The sequence below is a fragment of the Ciconia boyciana genome, chromosome 3 (genome assembly GCF_034638445.1).
Source record: "Ciconia boyciana chromosome 3, ASM3463844v1, whole genome shotgun sequence".
Taxonomy (NCBI): Eukaryota; Metazoa; Chordata; class Aves; order Ciconiiformes; family Ciconiidae; genus Ciconia; species Ciconia boyciana.
In genome coordinates, this window is record NC_132936.1 from 33,488,511 (window position 1) to 33,508,885 (window position 20,375).

Consider the following 20,375-nt stretch of genomic DNA (forward strand, 5'->3'; position numbering starts at 1 on the left):
TTTTGCAAGCATTCACTATGTCTGGAACTTATTAACATAATAATATTTTTAAAAGATATATAATGTATAGAAGAATAAGAAATACTTCTAATGGGAGAACCTTTTAAGCAATTTTTTTTTTCTGATGCTACGTTTCTTTCTTGAGGTTTTAAACTGCAAAGGAAAGCTAATTCAAGTATTTTAAAATAAATACTTTATATGAAAACCTTCCTGGGTACTCAAAAGTCCTGCTGCAAACACTGTAAGGCTTGTTGTCAAATATGTGGTTTCCTCTTGTCCTTTATATGTGAGGTTGACCTCTGTGGTCATCATCTCTGCAGTAGCTGTCAAACTGCATCCCTCACCGAGGTGCACTGCAGGAATACTACTAAAAGCTTTAAACACACCAATTGGGAAAAAAATGAGGTTCATAGTTTAACAGTGCATGGCTTAGGTTCAGTATCTTTCATCAGCTAGTTGTCTTTTCTATTCAGTAGAGACACAGACAGATATATTGCCGTCTGTGAGTTGCAGATTTTTTTTTACCCTTTTCTCTTCTCTTCTGCAAATATACAGCCTAAGAGCTAATTCTTAAACTCAAACCTATTGTTCCACTGCTGATTTGCTAATACTGATTTTGAACCAAATCCATATGGTTTGCATACCTGAAAAATCCCTAAAATGGCTTTTTAGAATATGGAATGGTTGTGTTTTATGCAGTCTTTCAGAAGGAGGTGAAAAGTAAAACATAGTAAATGGAGGCAATATTAAAACTATGTCATAAATATGCAGATTGTAAAAAAAAAAAAGGCAATTTTTTGGCTTGGTTTTTGAATCCATCTGCCTATTACATTTTTTAAGTTCAAACAGCAAAACTACTTCTGATTTAACTATTACATATTTGGCAAGCTTAATAAAGGACAAATCAAAGCTAAATCAGGGGTATTTACAACAACCACAAATTTAATCCAAAGTGGGTACTTAAATGCTCATATAGTTCTAAATGATGTTCCTTCCAGATGGTGAATTAATGTAATTTTAGCAGGAAGTGAAGTTGCACAAATATGCAGTATTTAGAACACTCACTGATTTAATGTTTCTGTACCCACCAAGGCACAGATGTTACTTATTTTCGTGCCAGTTGTCTCTATCTTTCCAATTATTGCAAACTGAGGAAGAGAGTTTGCAAGGGCAAAAAGGGGGCTGGGAAGAACTTAAGTTCGTAAACCCTAATTCAGATGTAGATGAATCTTTTCTGTCCTCAACCTATTTAAGCTCCACAGTAATAATGATGGTGGCCTACTTCTGGAGTATCTCATTATGATTTAGTCCTGTATTGCCTACATTATTGCTATTTGGTTTCTAAGTAAAATCTTCGAACCTGTAGAACTGTCTCTGACTCACAATGTACATGCACTCCTGTCACATGCCTCTAAAACAGCGATCAGAGGGAAGGCACAAAATACATCTGGCTTAAACAAAAAGGAGTTCCTGGTAAGTTGGTCCAGCATTAGAATTAAGTTCATTCCTTACTGCAGAATGGCTTGAATTTGCTGGGCATATTTCAAAACTTCTCGCTTTTCCATGTGTTTTGTGGCAAGAAGACAACAAAGATTATGTGCTGTCTGCTAAAGATTTTTTTGGGGTGCTTATAGAATCATAGAATCACAGAATCATTAAGGTTGGAAAAGACCTCTAAGATCATCTAGTCCAACTGTCAACCCAACACCTCTATGCCTACTAAACCATGTCCTGAAGTGCCACATCTACACATTTTTTTAACTCCTCCAGGTATGGTGACTCCACCACCTCTCTAGGCAGCCTGTTCCAATGCTTGGCCGCCCTTTCAGTAAAGAATTTTTTCCTAACAGCCAATCTAAACCTCTCCTGATGCAACTTGAGGCCATGTCCTCTTGTCCTATCACTTGTTACCTGGGAGAAGAGACCAACACACACCTTGCTACAACCTCCTTTCAGGTAGTTGTAGAGAGCAATAAGGTCTCCCCTCAGCCTCCGCTTCTCCAGACTAAACAACCCCAGTTCCCTCAGCCCATCCTCATAAGACTTCTGCTCTAGACCCTTCACCAGCTTCATTGCCCTTCTTTGGACACGCTCCAGCACCTCAGTGTCTCTCTTGTAGTGAGGGGCCCAAAACTGAACACAGTATTCAAGGTGCAGCCTCACCAGGGCCAAGTACAGGGGCACGATCACTTCCCTACTCCTGCTGGCCATGCTATTCCTGATACAAGCCAGGATGCCATTGGCTTTCTTGGCCACCTGGGCACACTGCTGGCTCATGTTCAGCCTGCTGTCAACCAACACGCCCAGGCCCTTTTCCACCAGGCAGCTTTCCAGCCACTCTTCCCCAAGCCTGTAGCGTTGCATGGGGTTGCTGTGGCCCAAGTGCAGGACCTGACACTTGGCCTTGTTAAACCTCATACAATTGACCTCGGCCCATTGATCCAGCCTGTCCAGGTCCCTCTGCAGAGCCTTCCTACCCTCAAGCAGATCAACACTCCCGCCTCTTCCTCCCTCCTGCTTCTGGTGAGACATGTTAGTGGAAGAGCTGTATTGTAGATATTATAGAGGGTAGATTCAGACTAGATACAAGGAGGAAATTTTTTACGATGAGGATGGTGAAACACTGGAACCGGTTGCCCAGAGAGGTTGTGGAGGCCCCATCCCTGGAAACATTCAAGGTCAGGTTGGATGGGGCTCTGAGCAACCTGATCGAGTTAAAGATGTCCCTGCTCATTGCAGGGGGGTTGGACTAGGTGACCTGTAAAGGTCCCTTCCAACCCAAACCGTTCTATGATTCTGCAATAGTGAAATTGCTGCGTATGTAATGTGTAAGACTAGGCAGTATTATCTGCTTCTCCAGCTGAAGCAGAACTAAGGAGGGAGGTATGAAGGACTCAATTATTTTTCTAATTTTCTTTTCAAACACTGGTGAAGATCGGAGTGTTAGAGCCTGTGCAGCAGCTCTAAGCTGTACCCTGCTGTAGCTCACCAGCTCAGCATTGCTACTTGAAGCATAGAGTCCACAGCTCTCTGTCCACCCCTGCCTCTTTCCCGATTTTAGCAGAGGTTAAGTGAATGTACTAGTACTTTCTCTAGTATTCTATTTTATCTTTGTTGGCCATGCAAGACAGACCTACTGGGACTGCAAAGGAACTTTGCATTTCTACACGCTACTTGCCATAATGGGGCACAGTCAAGTAGATAGTTTGGCTTTGTGTGTTTAATTATGTGTTGAAGAGACATGTGGTCTTCGATAGATGTTTCTCTGTTCACAAAATAATGAAAATAAAGAATTATGAGATAGTAGTACTAATAATGTGATAATATTTTAAGGCTTAGTTGGTTAGTATATACTAATTCACAGCACTACAGGATTTTGTCCAACGCTTTCTGCAGATGACAACAAGTAAGCATTTTTCTTCTTTGCCCAGGGACTAAAAGGTGACCCTGGTAGTCCTGGTGTGGCTGGTCCTAAAGGAGAAAAGGTACTTTTTTATCTGTAAAGTTGTATGTATATGTGAGTGTGCGTGATATTTCTTCAATATTGAACACATTGCCTTAACTACATATGACGAACACCCACTGCTGCCATTTGTGTAGCTTAAGGGTTGAAGAATATGAATACAGACTAACTAAATATGGAAGACAAGTACTCTTTATCACAACAAATTTTGAAAGGAATTCAGAGCAGGAGCCTAAATTCGCTGTTCTGAATTGCTCTCTGGGTGCTCTGATTTGCTCCCATGGACTGAACCCGAAGGTCTCACAGCGCAATTCGTACCTCAGCAACCTAATTCTATGAACATTTTACACAGTCAGATGTCTTTACATATGTGAGCTGTCATACTGACTTCAGTGGCCACCTTGTGCATGTAAGCTGCAGCTTGTAATTTAACATATGCAAATGTGTTTTGAAAGATTGCTTTTTTTAAGCTGTGATTCATTTATGTAGAGGCCTGCCATTTTTTTTTCCATTTAACCTGTGGTGAACTGTGTACATCTACGCCATTACTGGAAAAGAATATTGCTTTACTCATATACTTTCATAATCAGAGCATGTTTGATGATTATACTGAATTTACTTCTGCAGTGGTGCATATCCTCTAAAATGCCTCGAGGTTAAGTATGTATAAATAAAGAGATTGGCAATTTACTTACTCTCCTATTTTAACTAGGGAGATGCAGGACCTCCGGGACCAACTGCCGTGAGCGTAAGTACATGTAAAACAAAAACAGACGAAAGAAAATCGCTAAGAAATGTTGCAGTTCTTAGCTTATTTGCAATGTAAATACTTTCATTATTAAATTCAAGAGCCAAAAGTCCCTCTCTTTAGAATGCCTGTGCATTTTCTATATGAATTGTGAAGCAGGGAAAAGGGATTTTTATGAATATGAAGAAAATAAGCATATTTAGAACATGGTGTTTCCCACCAGATGCTAAGAATATTGCTTTTTTATTCTGTGTATAGATAGTATAGGCTGGTTAAAGTGAAAGAATTACCTTGTTATTTTTAGTGAAAAATATTTTTCAGTGAAAGCTTGCAAAACTAATTAATGTTTTTAAGATATTGTAAGTATTCTATTGTCAGATTATTTTATTAAGTACTTAGTTATGAGTGCAATGTTATATGTACAACACAGTATTATATATATAGCATGCATAAGTTCAGATATGACACACAGGAACCTATTTTCAGAAAGTTAAGGATGTAGGGACACATCCAGCAGCCAGATAGTTGTGAGGCTGCCACAGCTCCTTGCCCTCAGGTCCAGCTGGTAGTGGGGCTGAGCGTGCATTCCCAGTAGGCATACAAACACACGTACAACACATATAGACAGGTCTGGCCGCACAGGTCAACACAGATGGACACACTCAGCACTCCCACAAACACAAACAGCTCCAACAGCCTCATCCTGTTACCCCCTCTGGCTGATCATGATGATGATCTATAGTACTAGACGTACTGGGAAATATATACGTATATACAATGTGCATCCCTCTAGTAGCTGAGCTGACACACAGCCTAACCAGTAGATGCCCCTGCTCCTGGTCTCTCCAGTTACTGGCACCTGGGCATTCAACCCCAACCCCGAGGCTCACAGCCTCACTCCAGTTACTGATGCAGACCTGCTTGCTCACAGACACCCACACAAAAACATGCATGTACACACACACACATATAGATATATTCCTCTGGCTTCCAGGCCATTTCACCTACTTGCCAGCCAGTCCAGCTTGCTATTTGCTGTTGATCACACACACACACTCACATGCCTGTGTTCACTCCATGTGTTGGTACCACAAAGGCATAGACCATTGTCTTTTATGAAACACATCATATGCTTCTGGTTCTTTGCATTACAAGATAATGCTGCTACTGATAATAAAAATAATTAAAATAATTTCAGTATTGGCTTAATTATAGTCCATTTACATTTCGGTGATTGGACATGTCTAACAGTATTTGAGAATAACATATGCTTCAGTATGAAGCCTTCTCTATCCAGAAAAAGAGGTTGCAAAATTCTTTTCACGCAGAATAGAAAATTGTTTAGAGTTTGCCCTTTCAAATATTTGCAGAGCTACATGTCATGGTCTTGACATCTGTACAATCTTTTTATCTTACATGACCAGATATGCTTAACAAGCACAGACTGGAAAGGAAAAAGAAATGTAACGTTATAATGATGGAAAATCACTTACTAGATTCTTATGAAGAACAATATTTCAATAATTTAGGGTGTTTTATGGTTTCTACAATGCTCAGAGGAAAAAAAGCAGACAGGTATCTTACCTTCTTTCTTTATAGAAGAAGTCTGTGTATCAGACTCAGGAAGTTGCAAATTTGGTCACTAATTCATTTATTCCCTTTCCTGTAATTTACCTGTAAAAAAGAATATGTGAGGTCAGACATGATGACTAGTTGTCTTTCAAGTATCAAGGAAAGACTTCTTGAGTATGGATCTGTCAGATTCTTTGTGAGGATCTGGTACATGCCTGTGCCCCAGAAAAGAGAATTGATCTGCCTATTAGTTGTATTCTGGCTATATAGTGCCATAGAGATGGTGGAAGATGTTTTTAATTTCCTTGCAATGATCTGTGCCCCAATCATGTACGAAGCCTAAAGAGAAACGTCCCCAAAACTCTCCAGAGCAAGTTTTGCTTCATAAAAGTAATAAATTCTGTCTGAATACAAGTGTTTTTGCTCACAAACTGAAGTGAGAAGGCCTCCCATTAGGGACAGCCCATCTGGGTAAAAACAATTGAGAATGGTGCAAAAGAGCATGGCAAAAATGAAAACAAAGACAAAAGCTCCCAAATTCCCAGGCTGTAGTTCCGCAGCATGAATAGCTCTTCCCCCAGACTCAGTGTTATTAGCTACTTCTTCACTATTCATGTTACCCATGTAATCCTAAATAAACTTCATAAGAACTATCATTCATAGTGTAAATGATTATACGTTGTCTTTTCACTCCAAGACGGTAGCAGCAAGGATCTCCGTTAGATCTGACAAACATTGAAGGATGTAACCAGAAACCCATACCATAAAAATAAATTCTACTCCAAGGTTTCAAAATTAAGTTGCTATGTTTTATGATACTTGTTTTTGGATTAGGAAATCTAAATATCCGGTATCTTGATTTCCTAGAGATAAATTAGTACTGTGTCCCAAGGTCAGTGTCTGTTTGCTACAGTTCATGTCTTGCTAGAGGTAAACAGGGCCAACTATGTCCTTCAGCTCTTGAATATACAGTCAAAATGTGTGTTGAAAGCGTTAATGGTGAAATATTTTTAATAAACAACCTTGATTCTAGGATTGTTACTGCAGTAGATGGATTGGAGTAGATCTTGCTTCAGATAGATTATTACAGGCCTTGAAGGGATCATTGAAATAGGAATAGGATACTTCTGAAGATAAGACACAGGAAAAAGAATTGAGGATGCCTATTTTCTGTGTGCTATAGGACCATAGAGTGGCCGTTTTGAGCATTTCTTGTGTAAATGATGGAAAAATGACTACATCCATTTTGATAGAGGCACCTGGATGTGTTAGGCCTGTTTCAAATGCATTCATTGTCTTCAGTTGCAGTCGTGGACACTTAGCTTTCCTAAGAGTCATACTCAGAGGTCAGTAGTATGATATCGAAAATCAAAAGCTGCTTTCAAATTGGCTGAACTTATTCCTTCTCTACCTTAAGTGATTCACTTTCGTAAAATGAACTGTAAAAGAATTACATTTCTTTGATTATAAAATGCTGTGCAAATGTTTCAGTTCAGTTGATTCAGGCATAGCAAGATGTCTCTGCATTGGTACACCCACTGATGGTCGTCTTCACACTTTTTAAAAGGAAACATTTAAATTTTAGGAAAGCAGACATGAGTCTTCAGAGGGATGTTACTAACTGACATACTGAAACATTTTTTTTGTGTAGCTGCTAACTGAGAGAAGAGACAAGAGTGAGTGTGAATTGGTTTAGCAGTTTGAAGACAGATTACAACACTGCGGGAATATATGGCCCAGCAGGAAGGCTTTCTGTCTCCGCCACTGTAAATAGTCATGTGTTTCTGTTGGCAAGAGCTAAAAGAAGATGAATGACATGAATGGTGGTGGCTCGGGGAAAATCCAGTCTTCAGAGCTGTTTTATTTGTGTGACTTCTGTGTGGCCGTGACTCTTATGATACATAATCATGAAAGGAAGATGTTGTATCTCGCTGTGAGTAAGTAGTGGTCAGATAATATCAAGGTTCATGTGTCACTGAATGAGAACTTACTATGTCAGGACCGTTCATGCTGTTACAGCCAAAATGTGACATCAGTGTTTCAGTTATGAACCCTATTAAAGCAAAGTTTTAAAATGTTCCATTCATTTGGGACTCATGCATAACGTCATAAATTTATCCTCTACTTATAGTCATTTTTTAGTTTTTCCTAATGTGAAAATGATCTATTTCTTTTTATCAAAATGCAAAAATAATTATTATGCTTGGGGGCAGGGAGGGAAGAGCAGTGAAAATAATGACACACTGTTAGAGCTAAGTCCAAAATGCATTTGGACAGGGAGGGAGAGAATATTGAAAGGGACTTGGTTTTGCTCAGATTGGATGACTGGGCCTGGGTCATTGACCTTCTGCCCTAGTGCAATTGCATATTGAGACAGGTGGGAAATTATGGCATTATAGAGCTCTGCTGCCCTGTGCAGCTCTTCTATTCCTCTGTATTTCCATCGAAATCATACAGCAGTGGAATAAGCTGGAGAAGGTCTACCATATAAGCTGGTCTCAGTATAAACTAGAGCATCAGCAGCGTTGTGCAGGGCCAGAGCGTTCTTCCCACACACAGACCTGCACCACAGTCCTGTCCTCAGCACAGGGAGCATGAAGGTGGCAAAAGGCTGAGACTGCTTCACTGCAGTCATTCCCAAACAGCTGGTTGGTGGTCCTTCGGTCCACAGGAGTTGTCCGTAGGTAATCTATAGAAGCATGTAACAGTAGGTAGGAGAAACTCTTGGTTTTTCATTTGTCTGTGCTATCGGTACCTGTGAAAGTGTAAAAGGTGTCAGTGACCCTGTGTCTAAAAGTGTTCGGGCATCCTTGATGTGTAGGAAATCCCATGCTGCTCAGAAGCACGGTAAGCGCGCTCTGCTCTCCAACGTGAAAAAATGCAGAAGGGAATGAAGTTATTGGTACTTGGAGGAAAAATCTGTATTTTTAAAAGTGCTCAGCTGACAGGTATAGCCATTATAGTCTCTGTAAGGAATGAGGGATCCTTGGAGGCAGTAATGCATGGCAGAATTCATAAAAACCCAACAGCTGTAACAGCCTATCAGGTGGATGAGCATATGCCAAACTGCAAAACAGGGAAAATAATACCACTGCTTTTTAAGATGCAAAAATTATTTTATGAGTTTGAAATGGAAATTTCATAGCTTAGAAAGTGCATTGCTCTGGAAAAAAAAGTAGAGCTCTGAATACTCCTGTTTGATGTCAGTTAACAGAAAATCTGTAACGAAATCCTAAATGTTAAGCATGCACACTTAACAAAACTTCTCACTTGCAGCAATAGCAGAGAATTGAGAAAGAAATTGTGTATGCCTGGCTGTACGTTTCTGCAGTGAATAGAGATGGGATTAGAATTGCAGCCCATGTGTTTCTGTACATTTCTTTAAGGCAGGTATGGAAGTCTTGTTAATACAATTTCATCATTCTTGCATGAAGAACTAGAGGGAAAAAAAGAAACAGTGTTGTAGTGCAAAATATGCTAAGCTGTAAAAAGAAATATATGAAAAAAATTATAGGCTTTATGTAGAATCCTAAGGAAATTAGTAATTTCAGTAGTTCTAAGTATATTTGTTTAATTCATGCATTATTCATACAAATACATTTTAGTGGCTTGGATCATTAACTTTGACATATATGTGCATATTTAAGCACTTTTATTAAGGATGTAAAGTTTTTCTATGTTTCCATGGAGTCAGTTAACACTACACAAGTCAAGATATATGTATTTATTTTGTCTCTTCTTTGTTACGGTGGTATTTTTATGGGAGTGGTCCAAAGTCATGATTGATTCTCGTCCTTTTTTTATGCTGTCTTTAATTTCTCTGGTATGTTCTTTCTGAATTGCTCTGTAAGTACTAGATGTCTCTTTTCTTTAGTACTTTCCAAGTGTCTTATAATGCACGCTGGGAATGTATTTTGAACTTTTCTCCCTAATTATGCCCAGTTCATGCAGGGATATGTTTAGTCTTTAAAAGTTTAAGTTCCCTGATAAACTGTACTGTAGCCGAGGACCCTTCAGAGAATAAACAGGAGAGATTATAAGTGCTCTGTTGTGTGGTTTTGTCAAAATGTGGAATTTAGTGGCAGAAGCTGGGGACTGTTTTCTGCAGGGGCACAGCTGGCTCCACAGCTTGCCCGCTCTGGTATCCCCAGCTTAAGCCTGTGCGTGCTGTGTCAGAAGAGTGACAGGTGAGGGAAGGTAGCACAGCCATCTCTTGTAAAATGTATGATAACTATTCCTCTTGACACTCGATACGCTGCTTTTAGTTCCTGAGGAAAACGAGCGTCCATCCGTACGTTCCTGCGAACCTATCCCTTTCAGGAGTTATAAAATAGTCATCCAGATGGCACCAAGTGTTTACGCAGAAGCCGAGGCTTAAGTCAGTCACAGACAGAAGTCCCCAAGACTTGCTTACTAAACAGATAGTTGGAATGTCGGCTCCTAGGTCTGGTTAAATCGAGCCGAAGGAAGCTGGCACACAAGTGCGGCGTGGAGGCGGCTGCAGGAGGAAGCTGCAGATTCAGGCCTGGGCAAGCTCTGCCGTCACTTTTGGCTCTGCCCTCCCTAAACAAACATCAGCAACAGATTACGCAGCTTTCCCCTCGGAGCTTCGCCAGTTATTCATGTATAGCTAAAATTCACTTTCGGCAGTGTTGCCTAGGAATTTCACAAATTCATTTGATGCAGTACTTTGGTCATAGTGTAATTATTTGGCATTTATACGGAACTCCGAAGAGGAGGCGTTTGGTATCCTGGCGTTCTTGCTGTTGTAATGGGCAGCAGTATCTCAGATGATTCTTCCTGAAAAATCATGTGCCAGTTTTTGCTTATCTTGACTTCTGCACACAATTCCTTGTCTCACAGTGAAAAAATAAGTCATCTGAATAACTCGTATTACTTAAGAAGGGGACACATGCACCCCCCATTAGTAAGCATCTTAACTACTATTACTCTCTCTTTCTTTTCATGTAATAACATAAAGGAGAGCAATTCTAGTTAACTACGGAAAGTATAGACAGAAAATTGTATTTTCATTCTAAATCTCTTCATATACATCACTCTAAGAAAAATATGAATTTTATCTACTTCAGCTTTTTTAATGGAGGTGTATTAATTTCATGAAAATATTGAACTGTTCAGTTGTTTTACATGAGATATAGTGATCTTTAACTCTTACAGTGTAACTTTCAAATATTCTCATCTTTAAAAAATGCTTTTTAAGTATGGAAGCAGATCCTATTAAGATTACTTTTTTAGTGAAATAGAAGATGTTTTAGCAATTTCAGTCTGTTTTTTATCTTCTTTACGCAGTAATACTGATACTGAAGGCACAAGTGAAGATTGATGTCTTAGCCTCACAGAAAATTTGTTTTTCAAAAATTCCCAGTCTGCTAAATGGGCATGAATGTGATTTATATGTCCTTCTTAGAAGAATGATTTGAGAATAGTCCCATATGCAGTAGACATCAATGTAAAGAATCATTTCAGATTACTCCTCAGGATTTTAAGTGATAGTTTTTTGCTTAGAAAATAAATCCATGTCTTTTAAAAGTACTAGATTCATAAAGTGTGAACTTCTGTGAAAGTACTCTTCCATTTACCCTTTGAAATGATTGTCTCTGAAGCAAAGTAGATTTCAAGTTAAGTTACCAGAGAGAGCTACAGAAATGACCAAACCCAAAGCATAATGAGATCAGTGAGGAACTTATTTTCTGTTTGCTTCAGTAATAAATTATCATGAAAATGTAGCTGATCATGTTTTCTGGCAGACTGAAATACTGCTAAATGCCATCTCCCTTCCCACTAGAAGTAAATGGGTTGGCAGCAGTTTTGAAAGCAAAATCGTGGCCTATTCCACTTTGCACTCCCAAGCAAAACACTATGATTATTGCAGTAGCAGTAAGAGGCCAAACATGGGGTACCAATGTTTCAACTTGCCATCTTGACTTACTACAGTAAGGATGCGAACGAGACCAGGTCATGTTTGGAAATGCTGAAGACAGAGTGGTAGTCTAATTTCCCTCACTAAATGGTAATATAACAAGAAATTATCATCCATTTGTGATTTTCCTGTGCCATTTTTCCCATTCTAGCAAAATTTTATAACAGTGAGGTGTGTCTGCAGCCTCTGTGTGGGTGGTAATGAAGAGGAAACCATCATAGTTGTATTTTAAGATCTCTCTCTTCCTCACCCTCCTGTTTGGGCTTTGAGGTAGGGCAGCAGGACAGTCGCAGCAAGTAAACTGGCTTGAAGATATCTGGGAAACTAACACTGTACCCATCTTGACTATGGGGAAGGTATTTATATTTCAGCTCCTTTGCTTGCTAAGAGTAATAGCCTGTTCTTACATGAGAGGAAGCCACTCGTTTCCCCTTAATATGGTACAAACAAGCCAAAGAGGAAAATATCCTCAAAATAAGATAGAAGGATCACAGTGACAATCATGACCTGCACAGCAGAACTTGTCATCTGGTTAACACCTCCAGATAATTAGTTTAATTTAAGACGTAATTGAACTGCATCTTGATGCATCCTGTCTGGGATGCTGGGACATTCTTGCGTGAGTGCAGCCACAGCAGTGCCATCCATCCCACCAGCAGTATTTGGGTGGCTGGGGAATGCTCTTCAGGTCAGTCAGGCTGCAGCTCTTTACCATGATCACACATTGTGTTATGTCAGGAATTTGGAAATCCGTGGTCACTTTTAACCTGACTATTGATTTGTGTGATCCTGTGCTGCTCTACTTGTGGGTTTTACAGAGGGACCATTGTATATGTAATTCATCAGTGTGACGGCTTTTGTTTATCCTGATGAGAACTGTGTGTTGAAGAACTAGGTCAAGCCCCTGCAGTGGGAATTGCTCACCAGTTCACTTGTAAAAAAGTTTAAGTGTTGATTTTGTTTCAGTAGAGCTATATTTTCTGTTTATAAACATATTGTTTCCAAATTGCTTAGCCAAATCATGTCTATTATAGCTGGGTCTTTTTAAAGTAGCAAGTTTTACCATTATAAAAGATCACATATTCAAATAGTTAAAAAATTACCTATTCTTACATTACCACGAGGTGTTTCTACATACCTCATTTAGGCTTTGTCTCTGTCTTTGACTCGTCTCACTAAACTACATACACTTTCTCCCTGTCTAGTAGCATTTATTCCATAAAAATTGAGGTCATGTGTTTGCTGGAACTCATAGTGAGGAAAAAAATGCATGAGAGTAGTTTGTGTATGGAACACAGAAACCAGTCTATAAAGGTCTATAATGAAATAATTTTTGTGCCTTAATTAGACCTGCCTTATTATTGTTAGCATTTGTATTATACTTCTAATTTGTGTTGAGAAGGAAAGGCTGCCATGCTCAGAACCTATTTCAGCAACACTACCTATAAGTACATAAGGCAGCTGTCTAGCCTTCTGCTTCAAAAACTATCAGCTAAGTTTTGAAGCAACCTTCAGAACACCAAAAATATACTTACTTGTCTAATATTTTAGTCTTTTGGCATTGGCCAAAGCTTCCGGAGGAAGTAATACGAATAACAACTTTAAGTAACTTCAGTCTTCCACTTCAGCTGGGATTTTTGTTTTCTTTTGTTTTAATTCACCAAGACGTCACGATAAAAACTTTGCTTTTGTTCAGAGTGTGTTCTTAGGCAGTTACTCTGAGCTATTAAATTTATGAACCAAGTCTCCACCATGTCTCTGCAGATGCTTGTCGTGATGTATCAGGCATTTAAAAATGGTTTTGTACCTGCAGGGTCACATGACAGGATTTTAGCCCTTCTCTAATAAGCGGCTTCTGATAGCTACATGCTCGCTAATACACTTGAAATTGATAGCTTATGAAACTTAAAACAGCTTAACTGGCTGAACTGTTAGCTGATTCTTCTATCACTTCTAAACACATTTTTCTTCTACCATCTCAAGTTTAATAATTCTTATTAGCTTTTATCTCCTGATACTTGCAAAATATATTAATTGTTAAGTATTAAAGTATTAATTCCTACAGATATTTTCAATGACATGCAAGTTCTTTTAAAAGCTCACTTACTCTACTGTAGCGTTTTTTAAACCTGTCATTTTTCCTGTATTCCCTCGACTAAAGCTTAGACTAAGTTTTGATGATATTTTGTTTAAATGTCTGTCAGCATGTGCTTCAGAGCATGCTTGCTTTTTCTTTACCTAGCTTCACAACCAGCATCTTTTCCCTTGCCAACACTTCTCTTTATAGTTTACCTCTTGTAAAGGAATTCACAAGTTTCCGCTCTTAACTTCATTTTCAAGGTTTTGTACAACCCTCTTGTGCCTGCCTGTGCATCATGTTTCATCTCTTTTCATACCCATCCTCACTCATTGTAATAGATTTTCTAAGTTTCAGATGCACCTGAGCCCATCTCCAGTGTACTGACTTTTTTTTCCCCAAGCTACATGGGAATGTTTGAGACATTTCCACTTCATGTTCCTCAAGCTCCTTCAGGCACGTAACTTCAAGGGGCTTGCCTGGCCCATGACAGGTACAAGCCCTAAAGACTGCATAGGTTGTTTCAGTTCACTTCTCCATGAAGTAAGTAGAAGGGTACTACCTTCCAACCTCAAAGGTGGCCTGGCAGAGTCAGGAAAATCCCGTGCGTGTTAGGCCACCTGTAAAGATGCATTGTATTTTCCTGCCAGTCTGATGCCACAGGAATAGGCTGTTCTTATACCTCACTTTGCCCTGTGCTATTCCTACACCTTCTTTTGCTCATCGCCATAGCCATCCTCTTGCCAGTGCAAGGCTATCAGGGTGACGCATAGTGAATCATTTTAATTGCTTTGGATGTTGTTTACCTGGGGAGATGGTACGTGTAAAATAGATTGCCTTCTGACATAAATGTTTTCAACACAATCGACGGCATATCCTGTGAGGCCACATGTATATATTCAGTCTATATTCTGTCCCTTTCTGTCTGTGGTGGTGGGCTCCTTTGGTGGGGTTTGTCTACTCACTGTGCCATCTGTGATTTGAGGGAGTCGAGAATCTTATCTTTGATCTCCAAAGGGAGATCTCCAGAAGTTAAACAGGGCTAAGACCTAAGTAGATACTTTGGTCTGCCTTCCTACAAATACGTACTTCTTTTCTGTGCTAAACTGTTACATTCATTGCCAAGCTTTATAGGAGTTCAGCAGGGGATGTTTTATTCATCCCTTTAGACAGATTTCACGGTAGAGAAGTTTTCTTTTTCATTCTTCCTGCAGGTTTCTTCTTCAGCAGTTTTTCCAAGATCTCATTCAGTGCATGCTGAACAGGGACAGCATTGCTAAGTCATCAGCATTGCCAAGTTATTACGGTTTTACAGCCATCTTAGTTCACATGGCCCATGTTGTCCTATCACTTTTTAAACCGAAGATCCCACTGAAGTTAGTGTGAACTTTTACCTCAGTTTCAATGTCAGGATGTGGCTCCTTGTACAGGGTAGTCCTCCCTGCCTAGTTACCAATTGTAAGCTGCTCTCCTCCCTTTCCTCGAAGATAAACCTCCTTATCTGGTTCCTTTTTCTTGACAATAATATTGTAGAGACAAGAAAAAGAATAAAAGTAGGTCTTGGACAAAAATGTCGGCTATTAATTATCATTATTGTGCAGTTACATTCTTGTGTAATTCTTGTCCCCTTGGAGCCTTATTGTACAGATATGTGAGACTAAGTATTTCCTCCTCCATAAAAAAGACATTACAGGTTTTCATCTCATTCCCCTGCATAAAGTTGTCACTAGAAATGAAATATTAACAAAACAAAACTCCACCTCTTCCTGAATTCCCAGAATTTCTCTACAAATGTAGAATATTGCTAACAGTTGGAGAGACAGAATTCGCTGCAAGTTCCAAACTACCTTGAGGAGAAAGTAGAGAAGGTTTACAGAGGTCACATTCGCATACCGCATTATGGGTTTGTGCATGTATAAGCTACATAACTGCACTGTAATTAATTTACTGTGATTTATTTGTTGGACACAACATTATCATGCATATTCTAGTTCCATAAACTTTTGGGGAAAGGTGGAAATGGTGCGCATCAGTTTTGTAAAAGATCCTAAGGCTTATCGTGTTTCCATTATAAACTGAAGTGAAAGGAGAAATATCCTATAGTGAAATACTGTCTGAGGTACTCTTCCAGCTTCAGTGTTTGAAAGTAGAGAAATGATAGGAATAGGAAAACTCTTGAACTGACTACTTCTATTTAAAATTGAAGTGAGACTTGATTCTAATCAACTTAAAACATCACTTGAAGATATATGAGCTAGCAGCTTTGGCATGCCCACTTACTTTCTCAAGTTTATCTTGAGAATTAGAGATCATAAATGAACTTTTTAAATTGATTTCTGGAAATCTGGACACTTTTTAAAAACATGATTCTCAGGGGGCCTCAGTTTACCCTTATTGGGGCAATATATATGTGTAATTAATTCTAAATAAGGAGTTCAGAATTTGACCATAGATATAACTCAAGCTGAAGCAGTAGCTGAGTCTGAGTAATTTAAATGGTTAAGAAATTATTATTTTAATATTTCAAACTCTTAAATAAACTAAACATAAGTTCTTTAATTTTGTGATACCCTGTAAGAATATGCAATATTACATTCAATACTTTTTTTTTTAATTATACAAAGTAGAAGTGTTCAGTGCTCTTTGCTGATTACATTGAAACTGATTTCATATTTCTTGTTGCTATAATGGAAATTGGATAGCTTCCTCGACGTAATTTTTTTTAAAATTGTGTTCCAAGGTGACTCATAAAGTAAAGGGAGGGGGCACTGTTCTAAGTACAGATCTGTTATTTGAAGGCTTTATGATTATGTCGTACATTAATCAGATATAAAATTAAAGCCCCAAAGCATCAGAAACAGTCTGTGATTCTGTCTGTGACAGCAAAGGCTGATCCTTGCACTGAGTTCAGAAGGAAGGCTCACAAGTCGAGGGTATATTCAAAACACCCAAAGCTCCTGTGCCTGGTCAGGGGAGAGGGCGAGAGAGCAGTGGCTCTGAAGGGTTTTGAAAAGCTGAGCCAGGCATGCAGAGGAAGCTGCACAGGGCTGGTTCTTACAATACAGCGAGCATAAGGCCTTCTGCTATATTTAGTCCTCTTTCCCTCCCCTCCCTTCCCTTCCCTTCCCCTCCCCCTTCAGTGCCTATATTTGAATTTGAGTTGTAGAGTAAGTTGTGATTCATTTAATATAACTTTTATTTCTTATGGCATCCTAACTTAACAAGATAAATCACTTTTCATATAACACCATAATTAAATATAACTATGCTTAAGTAGTGCTGACTTACCTCTTCTTTTCCAAATGATTCAGCCTTTATATGGAGGAATGTGATTAATAATTATTGTTTGCATTTTTTCTTGCACTTGAATATAACATTATCCTGGAAGTTATTATGAATAACCTATTTTTATTATTAGAAATGAATGGTTTGTCTCGACATCTGGCTCTTTGGCTTAGTCTTACTTCTATAGAATAATAGAGGATGAAAATAACACTGAATGTTATATTTGTTTAATGTTTCTATTTTCAGGGTTTGCCAGGGCTGGAGGGTCCCCAAGGTCCACCTGGCAAAGAAGGTCAAAGGGTGAGTAAACTTGGTGAACAACTGCTGAGTGTGCTAACTGACCTTGATGTGTGACTTCTTTCTAAGCACTAATAAAAAATGGAAAGGTAGCAGCTGAGTATGAAGCATGCTGACAACAAACTGAGCTTTGACATTTGAGGTTTCTCTTCAGTTGAAGGAGATTTAACAATTTCAACCAACTAAAGTGTTTTAATGACTGGCAGCACAGATGTAGATATTGTCGTTTGTGCAACATGTTTCTGCTGTAATTTTAAGTGAAAGAATATTAAAATTGCTCAGAAGTTTTCATTTTATTGCGGGGAGAGGCCATACCTTACTATGTCTAAAATATATAAATATATTAATTTAGGGTAATTATCTAAAATATTAACAGGAGCCAGTACTAGTGACCCAAGTTTTGTTGTAGATGCCGTTATACAAGTGTCGGAGCCTACCATATATATACAAAGAAGAGAGATACAGGCAGCGGGGGAGGGAGAAGAGATTATGCCGAAGACATGAAATAAACCTTTGGTTATTCAGAATTTTAATATAATGAAGTAACTGACTGACTGGTTTCTCTGTGTTATGTTTTTGTTTTTCCAGACTTACTGAATTTGGTAGTTCATTGGAACAGATAATGAATATTTATGATTGTGGTATCGCAAGAAATAATTCAGTTTTGAGAGTTTATAATCTAGTCTGCTCCTAAAAGTTTGGGAAGATATTCAAACTCACACATTTCAATGTTTTTATGAATTAAATTGTACGCAGTTTGTGGTTTGAAGTTGAATCTCTCAGTAATTCTTCGTTTGTTTAGTCATCTTGATATTTAGTATCTCAATTATCTGAAGTGGAAGGATTTAGTGTTACTCATCATTGATCGTAGTCAAGTACAGTGAATTATTAAAGGCCAGTTTAATAATTCCAGTAACAGTAATAATAATAACAGAAGACCAATTCTTGAACAAAATGAGTAATGGCATGTAGGCCCCAAAGCTATGTTTTATATTGCTTTTTAAGTTATAAAAATAGCACTAAATTTCACTTAACCTCAGCTTTCAAATTTTCATGTTCAACTTATTTAAGTTTCACAGTAAGGATTGAGAACCTGTTTAGAAAAAGTCAGTCTAGTAAGGGAGAACCAAAAGTTATCTGGTGAATATCCTATTAGAGCATATTTAATAGCATATTAACATGCTATTAAGAATTTTATAATTACTATTACTCTTACTGTTACGCAATTAAAAACCCAGGATACTGAAAAGCTATGGATATCCAGTTTTAGCATGTTTTAGAGTGTTTTTCTGTGGAGTATTGAATCTGCAGAAACACGCAGTTTATTAGTTCTCCTTTAGGAAATATGGCTGTGTTTGAGAGACATCACTCTCTGAACTTCTTAGTTTTTGAGGCAAAGATTCAGAGTTAACACACCGTATTATATATAATGGTAGATAAATGAATTTGGAAATTCTTTTTTTTTTTTTTTCCCCATTTTGCAGTGGGAATTAGGGGGTTGATACATTTGTCATGGACATTTCCTATTCGCACATAAAATTGAACTGCTGTCTCACTCCAATATCTATAAAAACAAGAGTGCTGATTGTTTTAAAATCTCGGCCGTGCACACAGTTGCCTTCAGCCAAATAATGGGAACAGCAGACTGTAGAGCCGCAGCATCTGTCTTTATCTCTCTACCAGTGAGATACTCACAACAATACTCTTTCTGCTGGCCACCCCCGCCTAAGCATTAATAACATAGTTTGCGATCTTAATTCAACTCCCATGTGCATTTGCATTTCCAGTACATTTAATTACACAATAACATACTGTTTGTAACAAGATCTCTGCCCTGTTTAATGACAAACAGGACAGCGCACATCTAATGGCTAGTACATATTCTTTTTTATTTAATTATAGATGTCATGTTCCTCTGTTCTACTTCCAGCAGATCCTCCAAATCTTTCACATTATATGAAGTTATTGGTTTTGTCATGGGCTGTCTTTTGAAGATTAAAGCATCATAATGAGTGTGTAACTAACTGATGATTTTTCTTCAACGTATTGTTCAGACCTAAGAGTGATATTATGCCCATTTTGCAGACTGGAACTGTAACATACTAGGAAAAAAAACCGCTCTAAAACATTTCACGGTATCTATTCAATTTGGATGCCTCACTTTGAGAACCTGAATTTTTTAAAAACTTTCCATTTGCATTGTACTTGTTATATTCAAAGTTTTAATTCCCACTTACCTCAGCCGCATTTTTAAGTGTTCAACTGCTTTGAAAATTAGGCTTAGATTAATAAGGAGTTGAGAGAAGAATCATTAAGTGTGTAAGTTAGAGACCTCTCAACACACATTAAAGCAAGATATAAGAAACTGAGGAAAATTAACTGTTAATGGTGATATTGTCAAAACTCAAAGAAACATGTAGAAAGCTCATGTTAGCGCTAGTGACTTAGGTAAGCGACAGTACAAAATGAGATAGAAAGGGAAGAAAAAAAGCCATGCCAGTGGATTTCTTCCCTCTTTGAACTGGCCTGAGCCATGCATTTTGATTTTCAGAGTGTTTTAAGTGGAATTTTATTATATCATCCAAGATCAGAGTTTAATATTAGAGCTCCTAAGAAATATGAAAGGTGGAACCCTGTCCCAGAGTGGGGACCCATCTCCCTGCGTTCACTATAGAGGAAACTAGGACAAATGTACCCCTATTAAGAGGAATAAGTCTGGGTAGTAGTATTTCTTTCCCCTCACAGGAATAATCTGCATCAAAAATTACATGGTAAAAATACATATAATAATTATTATGGAAATAGAATAAGTATAATTATATATCATTGTATAATTATAAACATAAAGATTAACTGAATTGTAGATTTTTAGTTCAAAGTTATGCCAGCCTTAAAATACTTATTGACATATATGTGAAATTGGCTTACAAGCACAAATTTACAACATCACTGAATTAGATGAAGACTGTGGGTTATTTATTTCAAGAGCAAA

General features: G+C 38.2%; 1 protein-coding gene across 8 annotated transcripts in view; it reads left to right on the forward strand.

Annotated features, from left to right (window-relative positions):
- Positions 1–20,375, forward strand: part of COL19A1 (collagen type XIX alpha 1 chain) — a 212,598-nt gene that overhangs the window by 104,735 nt on the left and 87,488 nt on the right. For 6 of the 8 annotated variants that reach the window (XM_072855250.1, XM_072855256.1, XM_072855248.1 and 3 more), the window contains 3 exons: positions 3,432–3,485; positions 4,176–4,211; positions 17,333–17,386. In XM_072855250.1, coding sequence (XP_072711351.1) covers positions 3,432–3,485; positions 4,176–4,211; positions 17,333–17,386 — 144 coding nt within the window. The remainder of the gene's footprint in view (positions 1–3,431; positions 3,486–4,175; positions 4,212–17,332; positions 17,387–20,375) is intronic. The other 2 variants (XM_072855253.1, XM_072855254.1) reach the window with 1 other exon arrangement.